We start from the raw sequence: 21,840 nt of genomic DNA, 5'->3' as shown, positions 1-21,840 counted from the left end.
CTTCGTCCTGGGAGTGTGTGGGGGGAATCTGTTCACTTGTGCCAACTGGAGTGAATCCAAGGAGGCAGCAGACTCTGCAAACTCAGGTATGTGTCTTAAATACCCGGGTGAGGAGGGATAGAAGGATGGGGTGGAGCTGTTTTCCCCATCGCGCCAGAGTCTGAGACTTTGATAAAATCATGAGGGGTATGGATAGGGTAAATAGACAAGGTCTTTCCATTGGGATGGGGGCGTCCCGAACTGGAGGGTCATAGGTTCAGGGTGAGGGCAGTGGGGAAATGTCAAAGAGACCTCAGGGGCAGCTTTATCATGAAGAGGGTGGTGCTTTTATGGAATGAGCTGCCAGAGGAAGTGGTGGGGGCTGGTAGAATTCCAACAGTTAAAAGGCATCTGGATAGGTGCATGAATACAAAGGGTCCAGATGGGTCAGGGCCAAGTGATGGTAAATGCGACTGGCGTCATAGAGATGTACAGCACAGAAACAGACCCTTCGATCCAACTCCGTCCTTGTTGACAAGAGAGCCAACCCAATTTAGTCCCAGCTGTCAGCACCCTGCCCATATAGGGGCCAAGTGATGGCAAACGTGACTAGATTAATTTAGGATATCTGGGCAGGTTGGGCCAAAGAGTCTGTTTCTGCGCTGTGTGACTCTAATTGTCTTCAGTGAAAGCAGAAGTGTGGTTGTGAAGGCTGGACTTTCAGAGCATGTTCTGCCCTGACTGGAAGCAGAAGAGTTTGACTGAAGTGTGTCGGTGTTAATGCCTTGATGTCTCATTTTGCTCCCACCTTCCCGGGGTCATTAACCATTTTGTGTCTGGTTCTTCCTCAAGAAGCTGCATTGCAGGTTCACCCTGAATTGACACACGATCTTTTTGCTTCCCAAAATCGGACCTGCTCATTCTCAGCAGGATCCCAGTGTTGTGAAAGATATTAACTTTCAGGTGGAGGTATCCAAAATTCAGAGAGATGTCAGTCTTGATGTTTTTGCTTTTTCTGCCCCTGTAAGATCCTGAATCAGCAACTTCAGGGGAATTAGTTAGAGCGGAATGAGAACAGAGGGGAAGGGAGAGTGGGATGGTGCTTTCAATTTTGTGGAACAACAAAAGAATATTCTGCAGAAAGTAGAATTGCCTGTTTTGAATTTCTATCCTGCACTGATAGTGATGACTTTTGTAATCTCTTTTTGCAGAGTATTTGAAAATCTGAAGTCAGAAGATTCAAAATCAACAAATGACGGCCTTATGCCCGAAACGTTGACTCCCCCGTTCCTCGGATGCTGCCTGACCTGCTGTGATTTCTCCAATGCCACACATTTCGACACTGACTCTCCAGCGTCTGCAGTCCTCACTTTGAGTCAATGTCTGACAGTCACTCAGTGCAGTCGGACCGCAACAATTTTCAACTATGATTCTGTGAGAAGGAGCAAAGCTTTTTGGTTCCTGTTTGGGTACGTTTTCAGCGTCAGTGGGACTGGATGAGAGACCCTACTGTTGCAGCGCACTGAGTGTGGACCATGTAACCGTTATACAGCCTGGAAAGGGGAATTGACGGCAGGGTGGGGCTGTATGCGAGTTTGTGTGTAACTGAAGCGTTGGCCATGGAGAAACCCGAGGAATCCCACCTTTTGGAGAAACGATGGAAGTGTGATGACTGTGGGAAAAGCTTCTGTTTCCCATCTACCCTGGACTCTCATCAGCGCAGCCACACCGGGGAGAGGCTGTTCCCCTGCCCCGAGTGTGGGAAGGCCTTCAGCAATTCCTCCGCCCTGCTGACCTACCAACGGGTTCACACAGGGGAGAGGCCGTTCACCTGCTGTCAGTGCAAGAAGGCTTACACCTGCTCCTCCGCCCTGCGGAGGCACCAGCGAGTTCACCTGGAGGGGAATTGAAACTGTGATGGCCAAGTTGCATCCTTTACCCGGTCTGGCCTACACATGACTCCAGGTCTACAGCAGTGTGGTTGACTCTACACTGCCCCACCCCTCCTCACTCGGCAAATGAGAGGGGAGAAACTTACTTGGAGACAGAGTATGGATTGAAATTGCTGAGTGAGGCAACACATCCTCCTGGTTACAGCTATACCAAGGATCCAATTACAAAGGGACGACTGGGTGCTAACCAATAGTAAAGAATGTGAGGTGGTGTGGGGGGTTTGGCGGGGGGAGTGTATGTACTTTGACCTTGAGATGTTTAAAAAGCAGCTACTTTCTCTCTGCCTTTTTGCAGGAGGGGATCTGAAGATGGAACAAAGTTGGGTCGCAATAAAGGTTACCTGAATTTACCCCCTGGCTCAGACTCTCATTGAAAGCTTTGAGCTCCAAGAGGTTTTTGTTTTAAAGCTGATCAGTTCTTTCAGCCTCCTGCACTAAGCTTCCAATGCTGTCTATCAGATGGAGCAGTGAATGAGGAGCCAGTACCATTCGAAATTGTAAGTTTTTCAGGATTGTAGAGTGCATCATTTCATCGGCATTGTAAAGTTTCCTGGCAGCATCGGGAGGTGTGGGCTGTGTTCAATGGAAACGAGGTGGAGGAGCCGGTGGGGGACTGGCCTGGATGAAGTTAAAAATCCCACAACACCAGGTTATAGTCCAACAGGTTTATTTGGAAGCACTAGCTTTCGGAGCGCTGCTCCTTCACCGGGTAGCTGTGGAGCCGGATCAAAAGACACAGAATTGATAGCAAAAGCTCACAGTGTCATGCAACTGATAGGATATATTGAACAAACCTAGATTGCTGTTAAGTCTTCCATCTTTGAGAATGGATTGCAGGTTTTGGTTCATTTATATGTAAATCCCAGAACATCTTTTAAGTTACGTTCTTGAGATGACTTAAGGTTTTATTTTTAAAAAGGCTGACAGCTCAGACAATGCATTAAAGGTGTGAGGTTCGAGCCTGTCATACCCCAATCTTGGATCAGACTGGTTCTATTTCCAAAGTAGGAATTTATAAAATATTACACTGATTGACTGCCTGCAGTTTCCGCACTTTTTGAGCAAAGTAGAATGTATCTGCAGATAATTCAGCCAATTCAAATTCACTTAGAGTTATTTGTGTGTGTGCATGTGAGTTTGTGTGCATGCTTGGTAAAGAGTATAAGCCTGTGAGAGTGTTGGGGGGTGTATGTGTGTGTGTATATGTATGAGAGAGGTATGAATAAAAGCAAGGGGTTGCATTTTGCTGAAACAAGGAAGGGTGGACCTATACAGGTAGTGGTAGGGCCTTGAGTCTTGTTGGAGAACAGAGACATGGGAGGATTCAGGTGCATAGCTGCATCACTGGGAGACAGGGTGGTCAAGAAGGTGTTTAGCACACTTGCCTTCATTGTTCACCCCATTGAGTATTGGAGTTGGGACATCATGTTGAGGTTATACAGGATGTTGGTGAGGCCACTTGGAGAGTACTGAGTACAGTTCTGGTGGCCCTGTAATAGGAAGAATACTATTAGAGAGGGTTTAATAAAGATTTACCAGGACATTGCCAAGACTGGAGGGTTTGAGTTATAAGGAGAGACTGGGACACTTTTCACTGAAGTGCAGGAGGTTGAGTGGTGATGTCATTGAGATTTATAAAATCATGAAGAGTGGAGGTAAGGTGAATAGCAAAGGGCTCTTCCTTAGTGTAGAGGTGCTCAAAACTAGGAGGTATATTTTTTTAAAGTGAGGGGAGAGAGATTTAAAAGGAGCCTGAGGGACAACGTTTTGGTACAGGGTGGTTTGCATATGGAATTAACTTGCTGAGGAAGTGGTAGATACGGGGACAGTTACAACATTGAAACGACATTCGGATGGGTCCATGAATAGAAAGGTTTAGAGGGATATGGGCCAAATGTAAGTAAGTGGGACTAGTTTAGTTTGGGAATCCTGGTCGGCATGGACGAGTTGGACCGAAGGGTCTGTTTCTGTGCTGTCTACCTCTATGAACCAGAAGTGATCTTATTGAAACCAGTAGAATTCTGAAAGGGGCTTGACAGGATAGATGCAGATAAAATGCTCCTTTGTGGGGAGGGTCATAGAATCTCAACAATGTGGAAGCAGGCCATTCGGCCCATCTATTCCACACTGGCCCTCTGAAGAGCATCCCACCCATTCCCACCCCTTTCCCTGTATTTCCCATGGCTAATCTATCCTAACTTGCACATCCCAGGGCACTATGGGTAATTTAGCACTGCCAATCCACCCTGAGCTACACCCTAAAATACAGAGGAGGAAGTGTTGGATGTCTTGAAACATAAAGGTGGATAAATCCCCAGGACCTGATCCGGTGTAGCCTAGAGCTCCGTGTGAAGCTGGAGAAGTGATTGCTGGGCCTCTTGCTGAGATATTATCATCAATAGTCACAGGTGAGGTGCCGGAAGACTGGAGCTTGGCCAACATGGTTCCACTGTTTAAGAAGGGTGGGAGTCCAGTAAGCCTGATGTCATTGGTGGGCAAGTTGTTGGAGGGAGTCCTGAGGGACAGGATGTACATGTATTTGGAAAGGCAAGGACTGATTAGGGATAGTCAACATGACACTGTGTGTGGGATATCATGTCTCACAAACTTGATTGAGTTTTTCTGAAGAAGGAACAAAGAGGATAGATGAGGGCAGAACTGTAGATGTGATCTATATGGACTTCAGTAAGGCATTCAACAGGGTTCCCCATGGGAGACTGATTAGCAAGGTTAGATCTCATGGAATACAGGGAGAACTAGCCATTTGGATACAGAACTGGCTCAAAGGTAGAAGACAGAGGGTGGTGGTGGAGGGTTGTTTTTCAGACTGGAGGCCTGTGACCAGTGGAGTGCCACAAGGATCGGTGCTGGGCCCTCTACATTTTGTCATTTACATTAATGATTTGGATGTGAGCACAAGAGGTAAGGTTAGTAAATTTGCAGATGACACCAAAATTGGAGGTGCAGTAGACAACGAAGAGGGTTCCCTCAGATTACAACAGGACCTGGACCAGATTGGCCAATGGGCTGAGAAGTGGCAGATGGAGTTTAATTCCGATAAATGCGAGGTCCTGCATTTTGGGAAAGCAAATCTTAGCAGGACTTATACACTTAATGGTAAGGTCCTAGGGAGTATTGCTGAACAAAGAGACTGAGGAGTGCAGGTTCATAGCTCCTTGAAAGTGGAGTCGCAGGTAGATAGGATTGTGAAGGCAGCGTTTGGTATACTTTCCTTTATTGGTCAGAGTATTGAGTACAGGAGTTGGGAGGTCATGTTGCGCCTGTACAGGACATTGGTAGGCCACTGTTGGAATGTTGGATGCAATTCTGGTCTCCTTCCTATCGGAAAGATGTTGTGAAACTTGAAAGGGTTCAGAAAAGATGTACAAGGATGTTGCCAGGGTTGGAGGTTCTGAGCTACGGGGAGAGGCTGAACAGGCTGGGGCTGTTTTCCCTGGAGCGTTGGAGGCTGAGGGGTGACCTTATAGAGGTTTACAAAATTATGAGGGGCATGGATAGGATAAATAAACTAAGTCTTTTCCCTGGGGTCGGGGAGTCCAGAACTAGAGGGCATAGGTTTAGGGTGAGAGGGGAAAGATATAAAAGAGACCTAAGGGGCAACATTTTCATGCAGAGGGTAGTACGTGTATGGAATGAGCTACCAGAGGATGTGGTGGAGGCTGGTACAATTGCAACATTTAAGCGGCATTTGGATGGGTATATGAATAGGAAGGGTTTGGAAGGATATGGGCCGGGTGCTGGCAGGTGGGACTAGATTGGATTGGGATATCTGGTCAGCATGGACAGGTTGGACCAAAGGGTCTGTTTCTATGCTGTACTTCTCTATGACTCTAAAAGCAAGTTGTAGACAAGTAAAAAGGCCCACCAGGCAAGGAGGTGGTTAACAACCTTAGGGCATCCCTCTTAAACCATGCATCTTGTTTGTTTACAAATTAAACATGCTTCAGCTCTTTTCCTATCTGCTTTCTGGAAATCTGGGTGACACCAGGTTTGTAATACAGTATTAACCATTCCCTCCTTGCCCACGTGTGTACAATAATGCACATAATCAATTGAAAAAGGCAGAGGCAAAGAAGGAACACAAAGTAGTCCATCAGGGGTCACCCACATTTCGGTTTGAGTATCGAGGGAGTACCCTGTTTGAGGCCATAGTTTGTGCTGCTCAGCAGGGGGCGCACCCTGTGATTTCAGTCCTATACCCAGGCCTGGCATTTCTCTCCCCATATTGTCTCTGTCGGGGTTTTGCTGGGGACCCAATGGGACCAGAGGTTTGGGGTGTCAGGCTGCCTGCTTGGCAGCAGCATCCATCTGCTCATTCCTTTGGAGACTGTATCCATTGCCTCAGCATGAGCTGAACATCTTGATAGCTGCCAGATTGATTGGACAAAACAGCATTACTGTTCGTCTGCCCAATGGGGGTTAAAAATCCTCTCCGTTCCCACAAGTCTCTGTAATCGTGGGTCACACCAAAAGCACAGTGAGAGTTGAAGATCTCAACCCCCGGGAGGGGTCTCTCAGTTCCGAGATCGGTCAAATGAAGACTAGGATTATGGTCTGCTTCAGCAAGGTTTCACACTTTAATTTGTAACGGCCGGGCAAAGATTTGTCCAGCAACACAGATATTAAAAGATTCTGTGTTCCTTGGAGAAACTGTGTGATTAACGTGGAATAAAATATCAATTTTCATATGTTTCTTAAGAGACAGTACAGCCTTAATTACAGAATACTCCAATACAATGTAATAAAATTACATAATGGACAACAGGTTAACCCAATGATATTTCCTGGGAAATAATGTTGTTTCACACGCATTATCTCCTCATACCTGTGCTTCAAGGTTAGCAAGGATGGTCAGTAATGTCCTATCTAGCTTAATTAGATCCATACAATGAAGAAGGCATTGTTTGCTTAATCTGTAATTCAGTTAGCTCAGGAATGCAGAAATGCAGCTTTTAGCCATTTTAAACACAGTGTTAATTTGCAGCCTGAAGCCATGTTGTTCTATTACTTTATATTGAGATGCCATTTTGTGATGAATAAAAGCTCCTGACAACAGCCTAAATCTAGCTATTAGATCCTCATCTGGTGTGGACCTGGTCTGTCACTCAAAGCAAAACTAAATTTACAATTTAAAGCCATACGTGCTATTCTGCTAAATTAATCCAGTTGATTTGTTTTTGTTAAAAAATGTGAAAACCTCGTGAACAGTTCTTCCAGTTAATCACTGGATATTCAAATTTCTCTCCAAAATTAAAGATCATAACAAAACTGGGTGTCATTGTGGGATTTTGAATCTGAAGGGTGTGCTTGTGAAGTTTGAATGAACAATATTTCAAAGTGAATGTTATCGTGTTCAGTATTAAGACTTTCTGGAGATGAAATATTTGCCCTTGTGTGTTTTGCAACACTTAACCAAGGTCAGTTCTATAGAATATACAGATAGGTTGATGTGAGAGTTGAGAGCTGGGGCAAACATCAGAAATAATGGAGGCAGGAGCACAGCAATTAGAGTTAGAAAGTTAGCCAAAAATATAAAAACAGGAAGGAAAGTTTCATCACTTTGTTAACTTTTTTAAGAAAAGCTAAGTGTTGGTTCTGTAAAAAATGAGTCTGGGGATTCAATAACGGAGGATAAAGAGATGGTCAGTGAATTAAAAAGAGCTTGAATCTGTCTTCACTAGAGAGGATACAAGTAACACCCTAGAACTAGCTGGAAATCAGGAATTGAAAGGGAAGGAGGAACTGAAGACAATTACAATTACCAGGGAAGTAGTACTGAGTAAACTGTTGGAACTACAAGCTCACAAGTCCCAGGGGTCCAAAGGATTTCATTCTAGATCCTTAAAGAAAAACTAGCTGGTGATATAGTTAATGCATTGGTTTTAATTTTCCAAACGTCATTAGTTTCAGGGAAGGTTTCTGTAGATTGGAAAACTCCTTTCTTCAAAAAGGGAGACCGAGAACAGGAAACTGCAGACCTTAATATATATCATAGGGAAAATGTTCAAAGCTATGATTAAAGATGTGATGACAGGGCACTTGTACAAGTTCAAGGTAATCAGGCAGCGTGAATGTGTTTTTGTCAATGGGAAATAATGTTGTAATAATGTTTTGAAGAACTGCCTCTCCCAACTGCGACTGAGCTGATAAATCTCATGGACCGACAGGGAATGGAATCCCTTCCCACAGTCCCCACATTTCTACGACTTCTCTGTCGTTCTGGTGTCCTTTTAGCTCCCTGTTTCTGATGAACAATTGAAACTGTGATCACACTCAGGAAATGTGTGCAGTTACTCCCTGCTGCGACTACTATAATGTTACTTCAGTCTGTGTAACTGGTTACAGCTCCATCCCATAGACAGCTCACTGGGGCACACTCTCTCTCAACAAGGACAAAAGACATACAAAAGTGGAGTAACCAGACAAAACGCAGAAGCAATAAAATGTCGAACCACAGGGAAAAAAAAATTGTGGCTCTACCCCTTTTTTCCCTGTTGGCATTTGGACACGTCAAATCGGTCAATAACAGCAGCACGTTTGCCGGTGTCAGCAACGCAGTACGCATGCTCGCCGGTGTCAGCAAAAGCTGGTGCGCATGCTAATCGCTATCGGCAAATAAGACGCGAGACCTTCTTTTGATTGACCAATAGGGAGCACAGGAGGACCGGAAGGACGTTGGTCCTCCTGCCAATCAGAGTCACCCCATTGTCTGAATGCGGAAGTTGGACCATGAGGTTCTGAAGCTGCTGCTGCTCGTGTCTGAATGAACATTGAGCTTCATCCCAGACTGCAAATTCCTCCCTCTGTCCATTATCTGGGAGTACGGCACTCTCTTCTCTTGTCACCTTTTCCATTTATTTTTTTCATTCTGGGATTCAGTTGTTGCCTTGCAGCAACTAAAAGGAAAGGGAGTGTGTCGGGATGGGGACAGACTCTGGAAACGTTGCTCCAGGTCTGTGTCTCAATTGGCAAGATACACAGGTAGGAGGCTGGAAGAACACAACAAGCCGGGCAGTATCAGGAGGTGGAGAAGTCAATGTTTCGGGTGTAACCCTTCTTCAGGATTGGGGTTGGGTGCAGGGGGTGATGCAGATAAAGGGTGTGCTGGTTGGTGAAGTGGGCACAGATGTAGACAGGTAGAGGGTTCGATCTAGGCAAAAGGGAGGACTGCAGATGCTGGAAACCAGAGTTTAGATCAGAGTGGTGCTGGAAAAGCACAGCAGGTCAGGCAGCATCCGAGGAACAGGAAAATCGACGTTTCGGGCAAAAGCCCTTCATCAGGAATTTCCCCAGGGTAGGGGAGTCCAAAGCTAGAGGACATTTGTTTGACGTGAGAGGGGAATGATTTAAAAGAGACGTGAAGGACAACCTTTTCACATAGACAGTTGTGCATGCGTGGAACGAGCTGCCAGAGGAATTGGTGGAGGCTGGTACGATTATATTTAAAATGCATCTGGCTGGGGACATGAATCGGGATGGTTTGGAGCCGTGTGGGTCACATGCTGGCAAACGGGATTAGATTAATTTTGGATATCTGGTCATCACGGACAAGTTGGGCCAAAGGGTCTGTTTCCATGCTGTATGACTCTTAATCATCTTTGGTGAAAGCAGAAGTGTGGTTGTGAAGACTAGAGTTTCAGAGCAGCTTTCGAAGATGTTTTGCCCTGACTGGGAGCAGAAGAATACAATGAAATCTTGCATTTGTGAGAGAGCAACTGAGTAAAGGGAGTACATCTGCGATTTTGGTGGAAAATGGGAATTCATTGCACTGTGGGGATGAAGCCCTACCCTATCCAGTTATTTCAGCTGGTGGATGAGACTCGGCAGTTCACACAGGCAGTCAATCCAGTAATATTTTGTAAATTCCACTTTGGAAATAGAACCAGTCTGATTCAAGAATGGGGGACAGACAGACTCTGATCTCACACCTTTAATGCATTGTCTAAGCTGAGATGACACCTTTTGTTATAAAACCTTGTTATCTCAAGAAAGTGTCTTACAGAAATTTCTGGGATTTACATATTAATGATACCTGCAACCCATTCTGAAATGTGAAAGGCTTAACAATCCAGGTTTGTTCAATGTATCATTTCAGTGGCAGGACATTGTAATGTTTTTCTATAAATTCTGTACCTTATGATCTTATTCTCCACAACCACCTGATAAAGGAGCAGCACTCCAAATGCTGGTCCTTCCAAATAAACCTATTGGACAATAACCTGGGTGTGTGTGATTTTTTTTAAACTTTGTCCAGGTTAGGTTGGATTGATCATGCTAAAGTACTCTCAGTGTCCAGGGAGGTGCAGGTTTGTGTGAATTGGCTGTGCGAAGTTGCACACAGTGTCCAGGGATGTGCAGCTTAGAATGGATTGGCCATGCTAAATTACCTATAGTTCCCAGGAATGTGCAGGTTAGGGTTAATTGGCCAGGTCAAACTATCCAGAGTGAAGATCTAGACCCCTCTTAAGGGTCCTTTCGGTTCGCAATTGGTCTAAAGAATCAATGAAATGCAGTCTGTACAAAGCAAGGTTATCAGTTTAATAAGACATCTTGACCCAATTCTGTCCAACAACACAGTGATTAAAGCTTCTGTGTTCCATGGTGAAGTTGTGCAATTACATTTGAAAATGACACGTTATTTATTTAGGTTTTTTAAGAGACAGTACAGCCTTAATTACAAGAAAAGACCAATCAAATGTAATAAGGTGACATGATTTAGAGCAGGTTAATCCAATGATATTTCCTGGGAAAGGGGTCTTAATTACATAAATCATCATGCCATGGTAGCAGCTCAAGGTTAGTTCAAATGGTCAATTAATGTGTCAGTGTTCATTTTAAACAAACTCCATTGTCCTCTTATCTTTGGATTGTAGCTTAATTCTGCAAAACAGCAGGACAAGTTCACAGAGTTCAATCATTATTCTCAGCCATTTTGTGTATTATTTTAAATTGAAAAGCCATTTTGTGGTTAGTAAAAATCTACATATACTTGTTGAGTCTGACAATAATCTAAATTCAAATTTTAGATCCTCACCTGAAGCATCAGAGTCTGAGGGGTGACCTGATAAACGTTTGTAAGAGGCATGGATATGGTGAATACCCAAGGTCTTTTCCCCAGGGTAAGGGAGTCCAAAGCTCGAGGGCATATGTTTGAGGTGAGAGGGGAATGATTTCAAAGGGACCTGAGGGGAAACTTCACACAGAGAGTGGTGCATGTATGGAACGAGCTGCCAGAGGGAGTGGTGACGGCTGGTACAATTACAACATTTAAAAAGCATCTGGATGGGGATATGAATAGGAAGGGTTCGGAGGGATATGGGGCACATGCAAACAAATTAGACTAGATTAATCAAATGTTGTCTGATTGTGTGCTGCATTGTAACTAAAGTGAATGAATTGACTGCACACACTGAAGTGAATAATTATGATCAAAGACTCCTTACAGAGACATGGCTTCAGGTTGACAAGGATTGGATCCTGAATATTGAGGGGATAGTCAAATGGGAAGCTAGGTCAAGGCAGAGAGTTGGCACTACTAATCAAAGCACTGATCACAGGGTAGTCTGGTGTCAGCTCGGATTTCAGGTCCTGATTTCTCTGTCCTCTGATCTCCCTGTTCCCACAGAGTAAGATGTTGGTCTGTTCTCAGCTCTGCTGAAGCTTTGACCCCACCTTTTCACCTTCCGGAACAATAAAACATTCAGTCAATCAAGCCCCAACCCACAATCCCCCAGCCTGTCAACCGACCAGGCACAGACCGTAATCATAGCATGGAATCAAACAAGAAAAATGAAACAAAATTAAAAACATATAGGTGCTTATGCTTAATGTTTGTTCATTAGGAAGCAAACCAGAAATAGGGGTCTCCCAGGATTTTTATACTGCTCTACTTGATGAATTATCTCTCCCTTACATCTAACCATTTGCACCCAGCTATGATTTCCAACAATATTTACACCAACAGAAGTGAAGCATCTGTTATCAAATAGATGTAGAGATATACAGCACCGATACAGACATTGTCTCTCCCTCACGCACGCATGCGCACACATGTCCAATAGGGGTTGAATGTGTATTTGCAGAATCGTGTTTGCAGATACATTTTATTGTGCATTTTTGCGCAAAATCTGCAAGCAGTCGGTACACGTAATATTTTGTAAATTCCACTTTGGAAGTGGAACCAGTTTGACTCAAGATTGGGATAGAGACAGACTCTGGTCTCAATCCTTTAATGCATTTTCTGAGCTGAGATGTCACTTTTTGTTATAAAACCTTAATTTATCTTGAGAAGATGGCTGACACCAAGTTCTGGGATTTACATATTATTGATACCTGAAACCTGTACTAAACAATGAAAGACTTAACAACCAGGCTTGTTCAACTTTGTCCAGGTGAGAATGGATTGACTGTGCTAAGTTACCCATCGTGCCCAGGGAAGTAATGTCTTGATGGTGCCTTTCCCCCAACTTCCCATGTACGTTAACCATTTCATGCTAAAGTTGTTCCTCAAGAAGCTGCATTGCAGGCTCACCCTGAAGTGACAGTTTATTTTGTTTCCCAAAATCTGACCTGCTCACTCTCTCGGCAGTATCCGAATGCTGTGAAAGATATCAACTTTCAGATGGAGGTATTCAACATTCAGAGTAGTGATATTTTTGCTTTTCTGTCCCTGTAAGATCCTGAATCAACACCTTCAGGAGAATGAGTGAGAGCGGAGTGGTGCTTTCAATTTCATGGAATAACAAAAGAACATTCCGCTGAATCGCTTGTTCTGAATTTCTACCCTGCACTGACAGTGAGGACTTTTGTGATCTCTTTTTAACAGAGTACTTGAAGATCTGAAGACTGAAGTTTCAAAATCAACAGATGAAAGGCCTACGCCCAAAACGTTGACTCTTCTGCACCTCGGATGCTGCCTGACCTCCTGTGCTTTTCCAGCGCGACACTTTTCAGCACTGACTCTCCAATGTCTGTAGTGGTCACTGCCTGAGTCACTCAATTCATTGGGACTGTAACGATTTTCAGCTATGATTCTGTGATATTAACTTTCAGGCAGAGTTATCCAAAATGCTCTTCTGCTTCTGTACAATCCTGAATCAGAACATGCAGGAGGATTAGTTAGAGTGGAGTGAGAACAGAGGGGGAGAGAGAGTGGGATGGTGCTTTCAATTTTGTGGAATAACAAAAGAAAAGCATATTCTACAGAAAGTCAAATTGCTTGTTCAGAATTTCTACCATACACAGATGCCCCAACTCCCACCTCCTGGCAGATGGGCAGGGAGACACTTACTTGGAGACAGGGTATGGGTGAAAATTGCTGAGTGAGGCAATACTTCCTTCGGGTTATGGCTTTACCAAGGATCCAATTACAAAGGGACAACTTGGTGCTGATCAATAGTAAAGGAAGTGAGGTCAGGTGGGAGGGTAGTGTGCACGCTTTGACCTTGAGCTGTTTTAAAAAGCAGGTACTTTTTCTCTGCCTTTTTGCTGGGGGGATCTGAAGCTGTAACAAAGTTGGGTCACAATAAAGGTTACCTGAACTTACCACCGGGCTCAGACTCTCATTGAAAGCTTTGAGCTCCAAGTGGTTTTTGTTTTAAAGCTGCTCCTTTCTTTCAGCCTCTTGCACTATTTACACACTACCCTCAGCAAAGGGCAAACAGCCCGAGGATTAAACAGACAGTGAGGGGGGTAAACAGCCCGAGGATTAAACAGACAGTGAGGGGGGTAAACAGCCCAAGGATTAAACAGACAGTGAGGGGGGTAAACAGCCCAAGGATTAAACAGACAGTGAGGGGGGTAAACAGCCCAAGGATTAAACAGACAGTGAGGGGGGTAAACAGCCCGAGGATTAAACAGACAGTGAGGGGGGTAAACAGCCCGAGGATTAAACAGACAGTGAGGGGGGTAAACAGCCCAAGGATTAAACAGACAGTGAGGGGGGTAAACAGCCCAAGGATTAAACAGACAGTGAGGGGGGTAAACAGCCCGAGGATTAAACAGACAGTGGGGGGGGTAAACAGCCCAAGGATTAAACAGACAGTGAGGGGGGGGGTAAACAGCCCAAGGATTAAACAGACAGTGAGGGGGGTAAACAGCCCAAGGATTAAACAGACAGTGAGGGGGGTAAACAGCCCGAGGATTAAACAGACAGTGAGGGGGGGGGTAAACAGCCCAAGGATTAAACAGACAGTGAGGGGGGTAAACAGCCCGAGGATTAAACAGACAGTGAGGGGGGTAAACAGCCCAAGCCCCAGTAAAAGCAGATGGAAAGTGAGTGTAAAATGTCACTCTGACAGGACAGGCCCCACATTCCTTCCCCTCCCTCTCACCCCCCCCCCTCCCCCAACCTGCCTCACCTTCCACCCCCCCCCGGGCCCAGTCCCTCCCACGTGGCCCCATCGTTGTCACAGGCCCCGCCCCCCGACCAGGTGAACTCCACCCCCCAGGCGGCCGACCATGTTCCCAAACAGACCCTTAACCCCCATCCTCCTCCACAATGATCACCGGCTCCTACCTGCTGTACAGCCCGGGGGGGGGGGGGGGGCGGTGTGGCCCGTGACCCAGCAGCTGCCCCAGGAAGGCGGCGGTGCCCAGTGACGGGGGTCTGACCCCGGAAATTTTAAGGAAATCTTTGCCTTAAAGAGCCAAGTAAAGTTAAATAAAATAGAAAAGCATCTTACAGAATTCACTTCAAATCATCTCTGGTGAATCACAAGAAGATGATGCTCAATAAACCAAATGATGGAAAAACATTGTAAAGAATGTAGATATCTCAATTGTACCTTAAAAGAATATCTACTCTGCCTTGGACAAGGACAACTGAAAGGTTTTTTTTGTCTGATTGAAATCTACAATAACCAAGCTTCAGAAAATCCATCACTGAGCCCAATCTGGAATAAACGTTTTTTTTCCCCCCAGGAAATCCTTTTCAGCTTTCAGCCTTCTCCAGTTACAATTAGCACGAAGGAAAGGTGAAGCTCAATGGGGAAAGGCTGAGTAATAGCATATCTAGGCTCTCACCCAAGTATTCTCCGAAGAAAAACATACATCTGGATGGGGACATGAATAGGAAGCATTCAGAGGGATATGGGCCAAATGCTGGCAAATGGGTCACTAGATTAATTTAGGATATCTGGTTGGCCTGGACTGAAGGGTTTGTTTCTGTGTGTCATTACAGACTCCCCTCTTCTGGGATCCCCATACCAGCTGTTATTTTCATGCAATAATCTGACAATTGTGGACTTCCATCAACCTCTTCCATCCGGAGAAATTTCCTCTCTCTGCAAAGTGTGGTTCACGTTGGCAAGTTCAATCCTCCTCCGGTCCTCAGGAACACACTCTATAATGCACAACGTTCTCAATACCTGTTTAATGTTCAGTGGGGAAACTACTTTCAGTCCAACAGTTAGACAGAATTCCTCAGAAATGTTTTTGGCAAATGCACTGCTCCCACAAGAGCTTGTGGGCCCATAGTTCACATGCTTTTAACAACCTGTTTTTATTTTCATTTCCCTGCCTCCCCAGGATGCAGAATTTCTCCCACCAGAAATTGTTTGCCCTGAAAAAAATCCAGCAGGAAGACGATTATGGAGCTATCAATAAAAATGCCTCATATGGGTCATCCAAGGTTAAAAATGGAAGAACATCTCTCTTCAAAGTTACTGTTCTGTTTGCCCTTTCAAAATTCCTCGAATTTAAGGTGTTCCATTGTAGCATTTAATTATGATCCATTAAAAGCAGTATCCAGTCTCATCTGAGTGAGGAACTGACTGAACAAGCGAAATAACTTTTCTGTCTGCTCTTTAGATGTGACATCCTCTCCCTCTCTGTGTTGATGCAACAGGATTACCAGAGCTGGAAGTACCACTCTCTGAATACAATTGCTGATTGACAGTTTACTTGAACTGCTTAACGTAAGGATTTAAAAGCTGCTCGCCCGATCTCGCACAAAGTACAAAAAACAAACTGTTCACCCGTGCCTGCACAGAGGAGAAATTTCACTTGGAATAGATCACAAAATAAGAACTGTTACCAGTCCCACAACTCATGTGTTTCCCATGGACAAAGTTAAACATCACCCAACACCAGGTTATAGTCCAACAGGTTTGTTTGGAAGCACTAGCTTTCGGAGCGCTGCTCCTTCATCAGGTAGTTGTGGAGAATGAGATCATGATCACAATTTATATCCAAAGGAGTCTAGCGTGACGGAAACGTGACACATCAACCAATTTTAGATTAAATCTTTCACCTTTCGAATGGGTTTCTGTTCTTTGCTATGTTAATCCCAGAATTTGATTTTAATTACCTTCTCAAGAATATCATTCAAATGTAGAGCTTTTCTAACAATAGGTGTGAATTCAGTCTGCATCTGAATATTGATTCAGAGTGACATTTTTCTTAGAGAAAAGCTCTGCATTTAAATTTCATTTTTGAGGAGGTAATTTCTAGATTAGGGTGTAGAGGTTAGGGTGGATTGGCTGTGCTGAATTACCCATAGTGACCAGGGATGTGCAATTTAGGGTGGATTGTCCATGGGAAATACGGAGGATGGGAATGGATATGGGTGAAACTCTTCGGAGGGCCAGAGTAAAATAAATGGGCTGAATGGCCTGCTTCCACATTGTCGGGGGAGTCACAGAATCCCAACAAAGGAGCATTTTATCGGCATCTATCCTGTCAAGCCCTTTTCAGAATTCTACTGGTTTCAATAAGATCACTCCTGGTTCAGGGAGGTAGACGGCACAGAAACAGACCCTTCGGTTCAATTCATCCATGCCGATCAGGATTCCCAAACTAAACTAGTCCCACTTGCCTGTGTTTGGCCCATATCCCTCTAAACCTTTCTATGCATGTTCTCATCCAAATTCCACATGCAAACCACCCTCTGTCAAAACGTTGTCCCTCAGGTTCCTTTTAAATCTCTCTCCTCTCACTTTAAAGATATATGTCCCTGAGCCTTGACTTCCCCTACACTAAGGAAGAGCCCTTTGCTATTCACCTTCCCTCCATTCCTCATGATTTTATCAACCTCAATAATGTCACTCCTCAACCTCCTGTGCTCCAATAAATAAAGTCCAAATCTCTTCTTATAACTCAAACCATCTCGTCTTGGCAACCTCCTGGTAAATCTTTACCGAACCCTCTCTCATAGGAAGACTTCTCTTACAGGGTCACCAGAATCGTACTCAGTACTCTCCAAGTGGCCTCACCAACATCCTGTACAACCTCAACATGATGTCCCAACTCCGAGACTCAGTGGGGTGAACAATGAAGGCAAGTATGCTTAATGTCTTCTTGACCACCCTGTCGAGCAGCGATGCAACTTTCAAAGAACTGTGTACCTGAACCCCACCCTGTCTCTCTTGTACAGCACGACAAAGGGTTGGACCCTTAATTGTTCATGGGCTTCCCTTCCTTGTTTTAGCCAAACGCAAGCCCTCGCTTTTGATAGCTCACTCATACACACGCTTTCTCTCCAGACACCCACACATACACGCCCCCAACACTCTCTCAGCGTATACTCCATCACGCACTCACTTTACCAAACATGCGCAGACACTTACGTGCACTCTCATGCACAAACTCATCACTTTTTGGGCAAACTTGTATTGGCAGAAATATGTTTGCAGACACATTCTACTTTGCTCAAAAATGTGCAGAAACTGCAGGCAGTCAATCAGTGTAATATTTTATAAATTCCCAGTTTGAATCAGACTGGTTCTAGTTCCAAATTTGGGATACTGACAGTCTTGAACCTCACACCTTTAATGCATTGTCTGGGCTGAGATGTCACTTTTTTAAAAAAAAACCTTAAGTCATCTCGAGAATGTGAATTAATAGTAATTCTGGGATTTACAGGTTAATGAACTGAAACCTGAAACTCAGTCTAAAAGGTGAAAGACTGAATAGCAATCTTGGTGTGTTCAATATGTCATTTCAGTTACATGACACTGATCTTTTGCTATAAAATTTGGGTCTTATGATCCTGCTCCACAGTTACATGATGAAGGAGCAGCGTTCCAAAAGCTCATCCTTCCAAATAAACCTGTCGGACTATAACCTGGTGTTGTGTGATTTTTAACTTTATCCAGCCCAGTCCAACATCGGCCTCTCCACATAATTTCTCGCGAACACTGCCCACACCTCCTGATGCTGCCAGGAAACTTTACAACGCCGATGAAATGACACACTCTGCACTCCTGAAAAATTGACAAGTTCTCACGATACTGGCTGCTCATTCACGACTCCAACTGATATGCGACATTGGAAGCTTAGTGCAGGAGGCTGAAAGAAATGAGCAGCTTTAAAATAAAAACTCTTGGAGCTCAAAGCTTTCAATGAGAGTCTGAGCACAGCAGCAAGTTCAGGTAACCTTTATTGCAACCCAACTTTGTTACAGCTTCAAACCCCCTCAGCAAAATGGCAGAGAAAAAGTAGTTGCTTTTTAAACAGCTCAAAGTCAAAGCGCACACACCCCCCCACCCCCATTCTCCCCCACCCCCACCCCATCCCCCATCACTTTCTTTACTATTGGTCACCACCAAGATGTCCCTTTGTAATTGGATCCTTGGTACAGCCTTAACCTGGAGGAATTATTGCCTCACTCAGCAATTTCAACCCATACCCTGTATAGCGCCATCTGCCGCAGCGGGATTCAAACCTGGGATCCCTGGAACTGGGTTAATAGTCCAGTCGATAATGGCACTCAGCCATCATTCCTTCAATCCCCCCTGCGGTGGTATGTGAACGCGCTGGTGCCTCTGGAGGAGGGAGGAGCGAGTGAAGTCCTTTCCGCACAGGGGGCAGCTGAAGGGCCTCTCCCCCGTGTGGACCCGCCGATGGGTCAGCAGGTTGAAGGAATTGCTGAAGGCCTTCCCACACTCGGGGCAGCTGAAGGGCCTCTCTCCCGTGTGGACCCGCTGGTGGGTCAGCAGGTTGGAGGAATTGCTGAAGGCCTTCCCGCAGTCGGTGCAGCTGAAGGGCCTCTCCCCCGTGTGGACCCGCCGATGTCTCAGCAGGTTGGGGGAATGCCTGAAGGCCTTCCCACACTCGGGGCAGCTGAAGGGCCTCTCCCCGGTGTGGATCCGCTGGTGGGTCAGCAGAGAAGAGGAATTGTTGAAGGCCTTCCCGCACTCGGGGCAGCTGAAGGGCCTCTCCCCCGTGTGGACCCGCCGATGGGTCAGCAGGGAAGCGAAATCGCTGAAGGCCTGCCCACACTCGGGGCAGCTGAAGGGCCTCTCCCCCGTGTGGACCCGCTGGTGTCTCAGCAGGTTGGGGGAACTGCTGAAGGCCTTCCCACACTTGGGGCAGCTGAAGGGCCTCTCCCCGGTGTGGACCCTCCGGTGGGTCAGCAGGTTGGAGGCCTGGGCAAATCTCTTCCCACAGTCAGGGCAGGAGAACGGCCTCTCCCCCGTGTGGGCCAGCTGGTGTCTCAGCAGGTGGGAGGCCCGGGTAAATCTCTTCCCGCACTTGGGGCAGTTGAAGGGCCTCTCTCCCGTGTGGGAGCGCTGGTGCCTCAGAAGGTCGGAGCATTTGCTGAAGGCCTTCCCACACTCGGGGCAGGAGAACGGCCTCTCCCCTGTGTGGAGGCGCTGATGAATCTCCGGGGCAGACGGGAAATGGAAGCTTTTTCCGCCATCAGCACACTTCCACCGTTTCTCCTCGGGGCGGGATTCCTCAGGTTTCGCCATGGCCGAAGCTTCAGCTGCGCGCACACACACGTTTCCAGCCCCTCCCTGCCGTCAATTCCTCTTTCCAGGCTGTAGATGCTTCTCCATGCCCCACACTCAATGCGCTGCAACAGTAGGGTCTCTCATCCAGTCCCACTGATGCTGAAAACATACTCAAACAGGAACCAAAACGCTTTGCTGCTTCTCACAGACTCAATTGAAAATTGTTTCCTGTCCCAATGGATTGAGCGACTGTCAGACATTGACGTCAAAGTGAGGTCTGCAGACGCTGGAGAGTCAGTGTCAAAATGTGTGGTACTGAAAAAGCGCAGGTCAGGCAGCATCCGAAGAGCAGGAGAGTCAATGTTTCGGGTGTAAGGACTTCATGCGTTGATTTTGAAGCTTCTATCTTCAAATCTTCAAGTACACTGTTTAAAAAGAGATTACAAAAGTCATCACTGCCAGGGCAGGGTAAAAATTCAGAACAAGCAATTCTACTTTCTGTGGAATATTCTGGTCTTTTGTTACTCCACAAAATTGAAAGCACCATCCCACTCTCTGTTCTCACTCCGATATAACTAATTCCCCTGAAGGTGCTGATTCAGGATCTTACAGGGGCAGAAAAAGCAAAAACATCAAGACTGACATCTCTCCGAATTTTGGATAATACCACCTGAAAATTAATATCTTTCACAACACTGGGATCCTGCTGAGAGTGAGCAGGTCTGATTTTGGGAAGCATAAAAAAAAGTGTCAATTCAGGGTGAACCTGCAATGCAGCTTCTTGAGGAAGGACCAGACACAAAATGGTTATTGACCCTGAGAAGGTGGGAGCAAAATGAGACATCAAGGCATTAACACCGACGCACTTCAGTCAAACTCTTCTGCTCCCAGTCAGGGCAAAACATGCTCTGAAAGTCCAGCCTTCACAATCACAAGATGGTCATAAATCCTATCCCTCAGAATCCTTTCTAACACCTTGCAGACGACAGATGTGTTCTTGCCTTCCCCCACAAACATCCACTTCTTTGTTGTTCAAAAATCAGATGAAACCAGCCTTGGATATATTCAATGACCTTATTCCCTGAATCCTTTCAAGTTTCACAACATCCATCCTCTCGCATGGACACCAGAACTGCACACAACATTCCAAAAGTGGCCTAACCAATGTCTGGTGCAGCTACAACATAACTTCACAACTTTTATAACCAGAGCATTGGGAAAGTTTGCAAAACCCACAAAAAACAATGGAGGGATAAACCGATCTTTTGAGAGTCAGCTTGGAACATCAGGGCGGGGGGATGGGAATGAGGGAAGGAAGCTGAATGTGCTGGAGCCAAGGTGGAGCAAGAACAGAGGATGCAAAACCGGCTTGAAGCTGCAATGAGGAATATTGCATGTGCTGTACTTGTACCTGTTGCAGTTACTGGTGGGAATCGGGTGCATTTTAAACATCAAAACAGAAAAGATATCCAGCCCTCCCCCTTCCCAATCTCTATCCTTCAGTCCCTCCTCACCCGGGTAACTACGACACATACCTGAGTTTGTGGAGTCTGCTCCCTCCCTGGATTCACTCCAGTTGCTACAAGTGACCAATTTCCCCTCCTCCCATCTCTGTCTCCCTCCCAGGATGAAGAGTTGCCCAGAGGGAGGGAGATTCACTTTGAAACGGACAGGGCCACTTCCGTGTTGTGGCGTCACAAAGGAACTAGGGGCGGGGCGAGGAAACGTGACGGTGCAGGAGGCGGGGCGAGGCCTTCAGCGGGCCGCCGCACCGCGCATGCGCAGCACCTGCAGCCGACGGGGAGGACAACTCACTTTCCAAACCCCCTCCCTTCAGAGAATCCCCACAGTGTGGAAGCAGGTCACTCGGCCTCACCGACCCTCCCAAGGGTCACCCACCCACACCCATTCCCCCTGTCCCCACTGCTCTACATTTAACCCTGAGTCATGCACCTTACCTGCACATTATGCCTAATTTAGCATGGCCCATTCAAACTAACCTGCACATCCCTGGGCACTATGGGTAATTTAGCATGGCCCATCCACCCCAACCTGCACATCCCTGGGCACTATGGTTAATTTAGCATGGCCAATCCACCCTAACCTGCACATCCCTGGGCACGATGGGTAATTTAGCATGGCCAATCCACCCCAACCTGCACATCCTTAGACACTATGGGTAATTTAGCATGGCCAATCCACCCTAACCTGCA

General features: G+C 45.9%; 1 protein-coding gene and 1 long non-coding RNA gene across 2 annotated transcripts in view; one reads left to right on the top strand and one right to left on the bottom strand.

Moving 5' to 3' along the window:
* LOC140460793 (uncharacterized) overlaps positions 1-20,227 on the bottom strand; it is a 41,226-nt gene extending 20,999 nt beyond the window's left edge. The window contains exon 1 of the mRNA XM_072555478.1: positions 18,698-20,227. Within this exon, the coding sequence (XP_072411579.1) occupies positions 18,698-19,645 (948 nt within the window). The 5' untranslated portion in view covers positions 19,646-20,227. The remainder of the gene's footprint in view (positions 1-18,697) is intronic.
* LOC140460806 (uncharacterized) lies at positions 8,640-13,496 on the top strand. The gene is made up of 2 exons (XR_011954344.1): positions 8,640-8,933; positions 12,778-13,496. It is a non-coding gene; the product is annotated as an uncharacterized lncRNA (long non-coding RNA).
* Positions 20,228-21,840: the final 1,613 nt, after the last annotated feature.

This window comes from Chiloscyllium punctatum, chromosome 36, assembly GCF_047496795.1.
Source record: "Chiloscyllium punctatum isolate Juve2018m chromosome 36, sChiPun1.3, whole genome shotgun sequence".
In the NCBI taxonomy this organism is placed as follows: Eukaryota; Metazoa; Chordata; class Chondrichthyes; order Orectolobiformes; family Hemiscylliidae; genus Chiloscyllium; species Chiloscyllium punctatum.
This window is presented reverse-complemented; position numbering and strand designations above follow the sequence as displayed.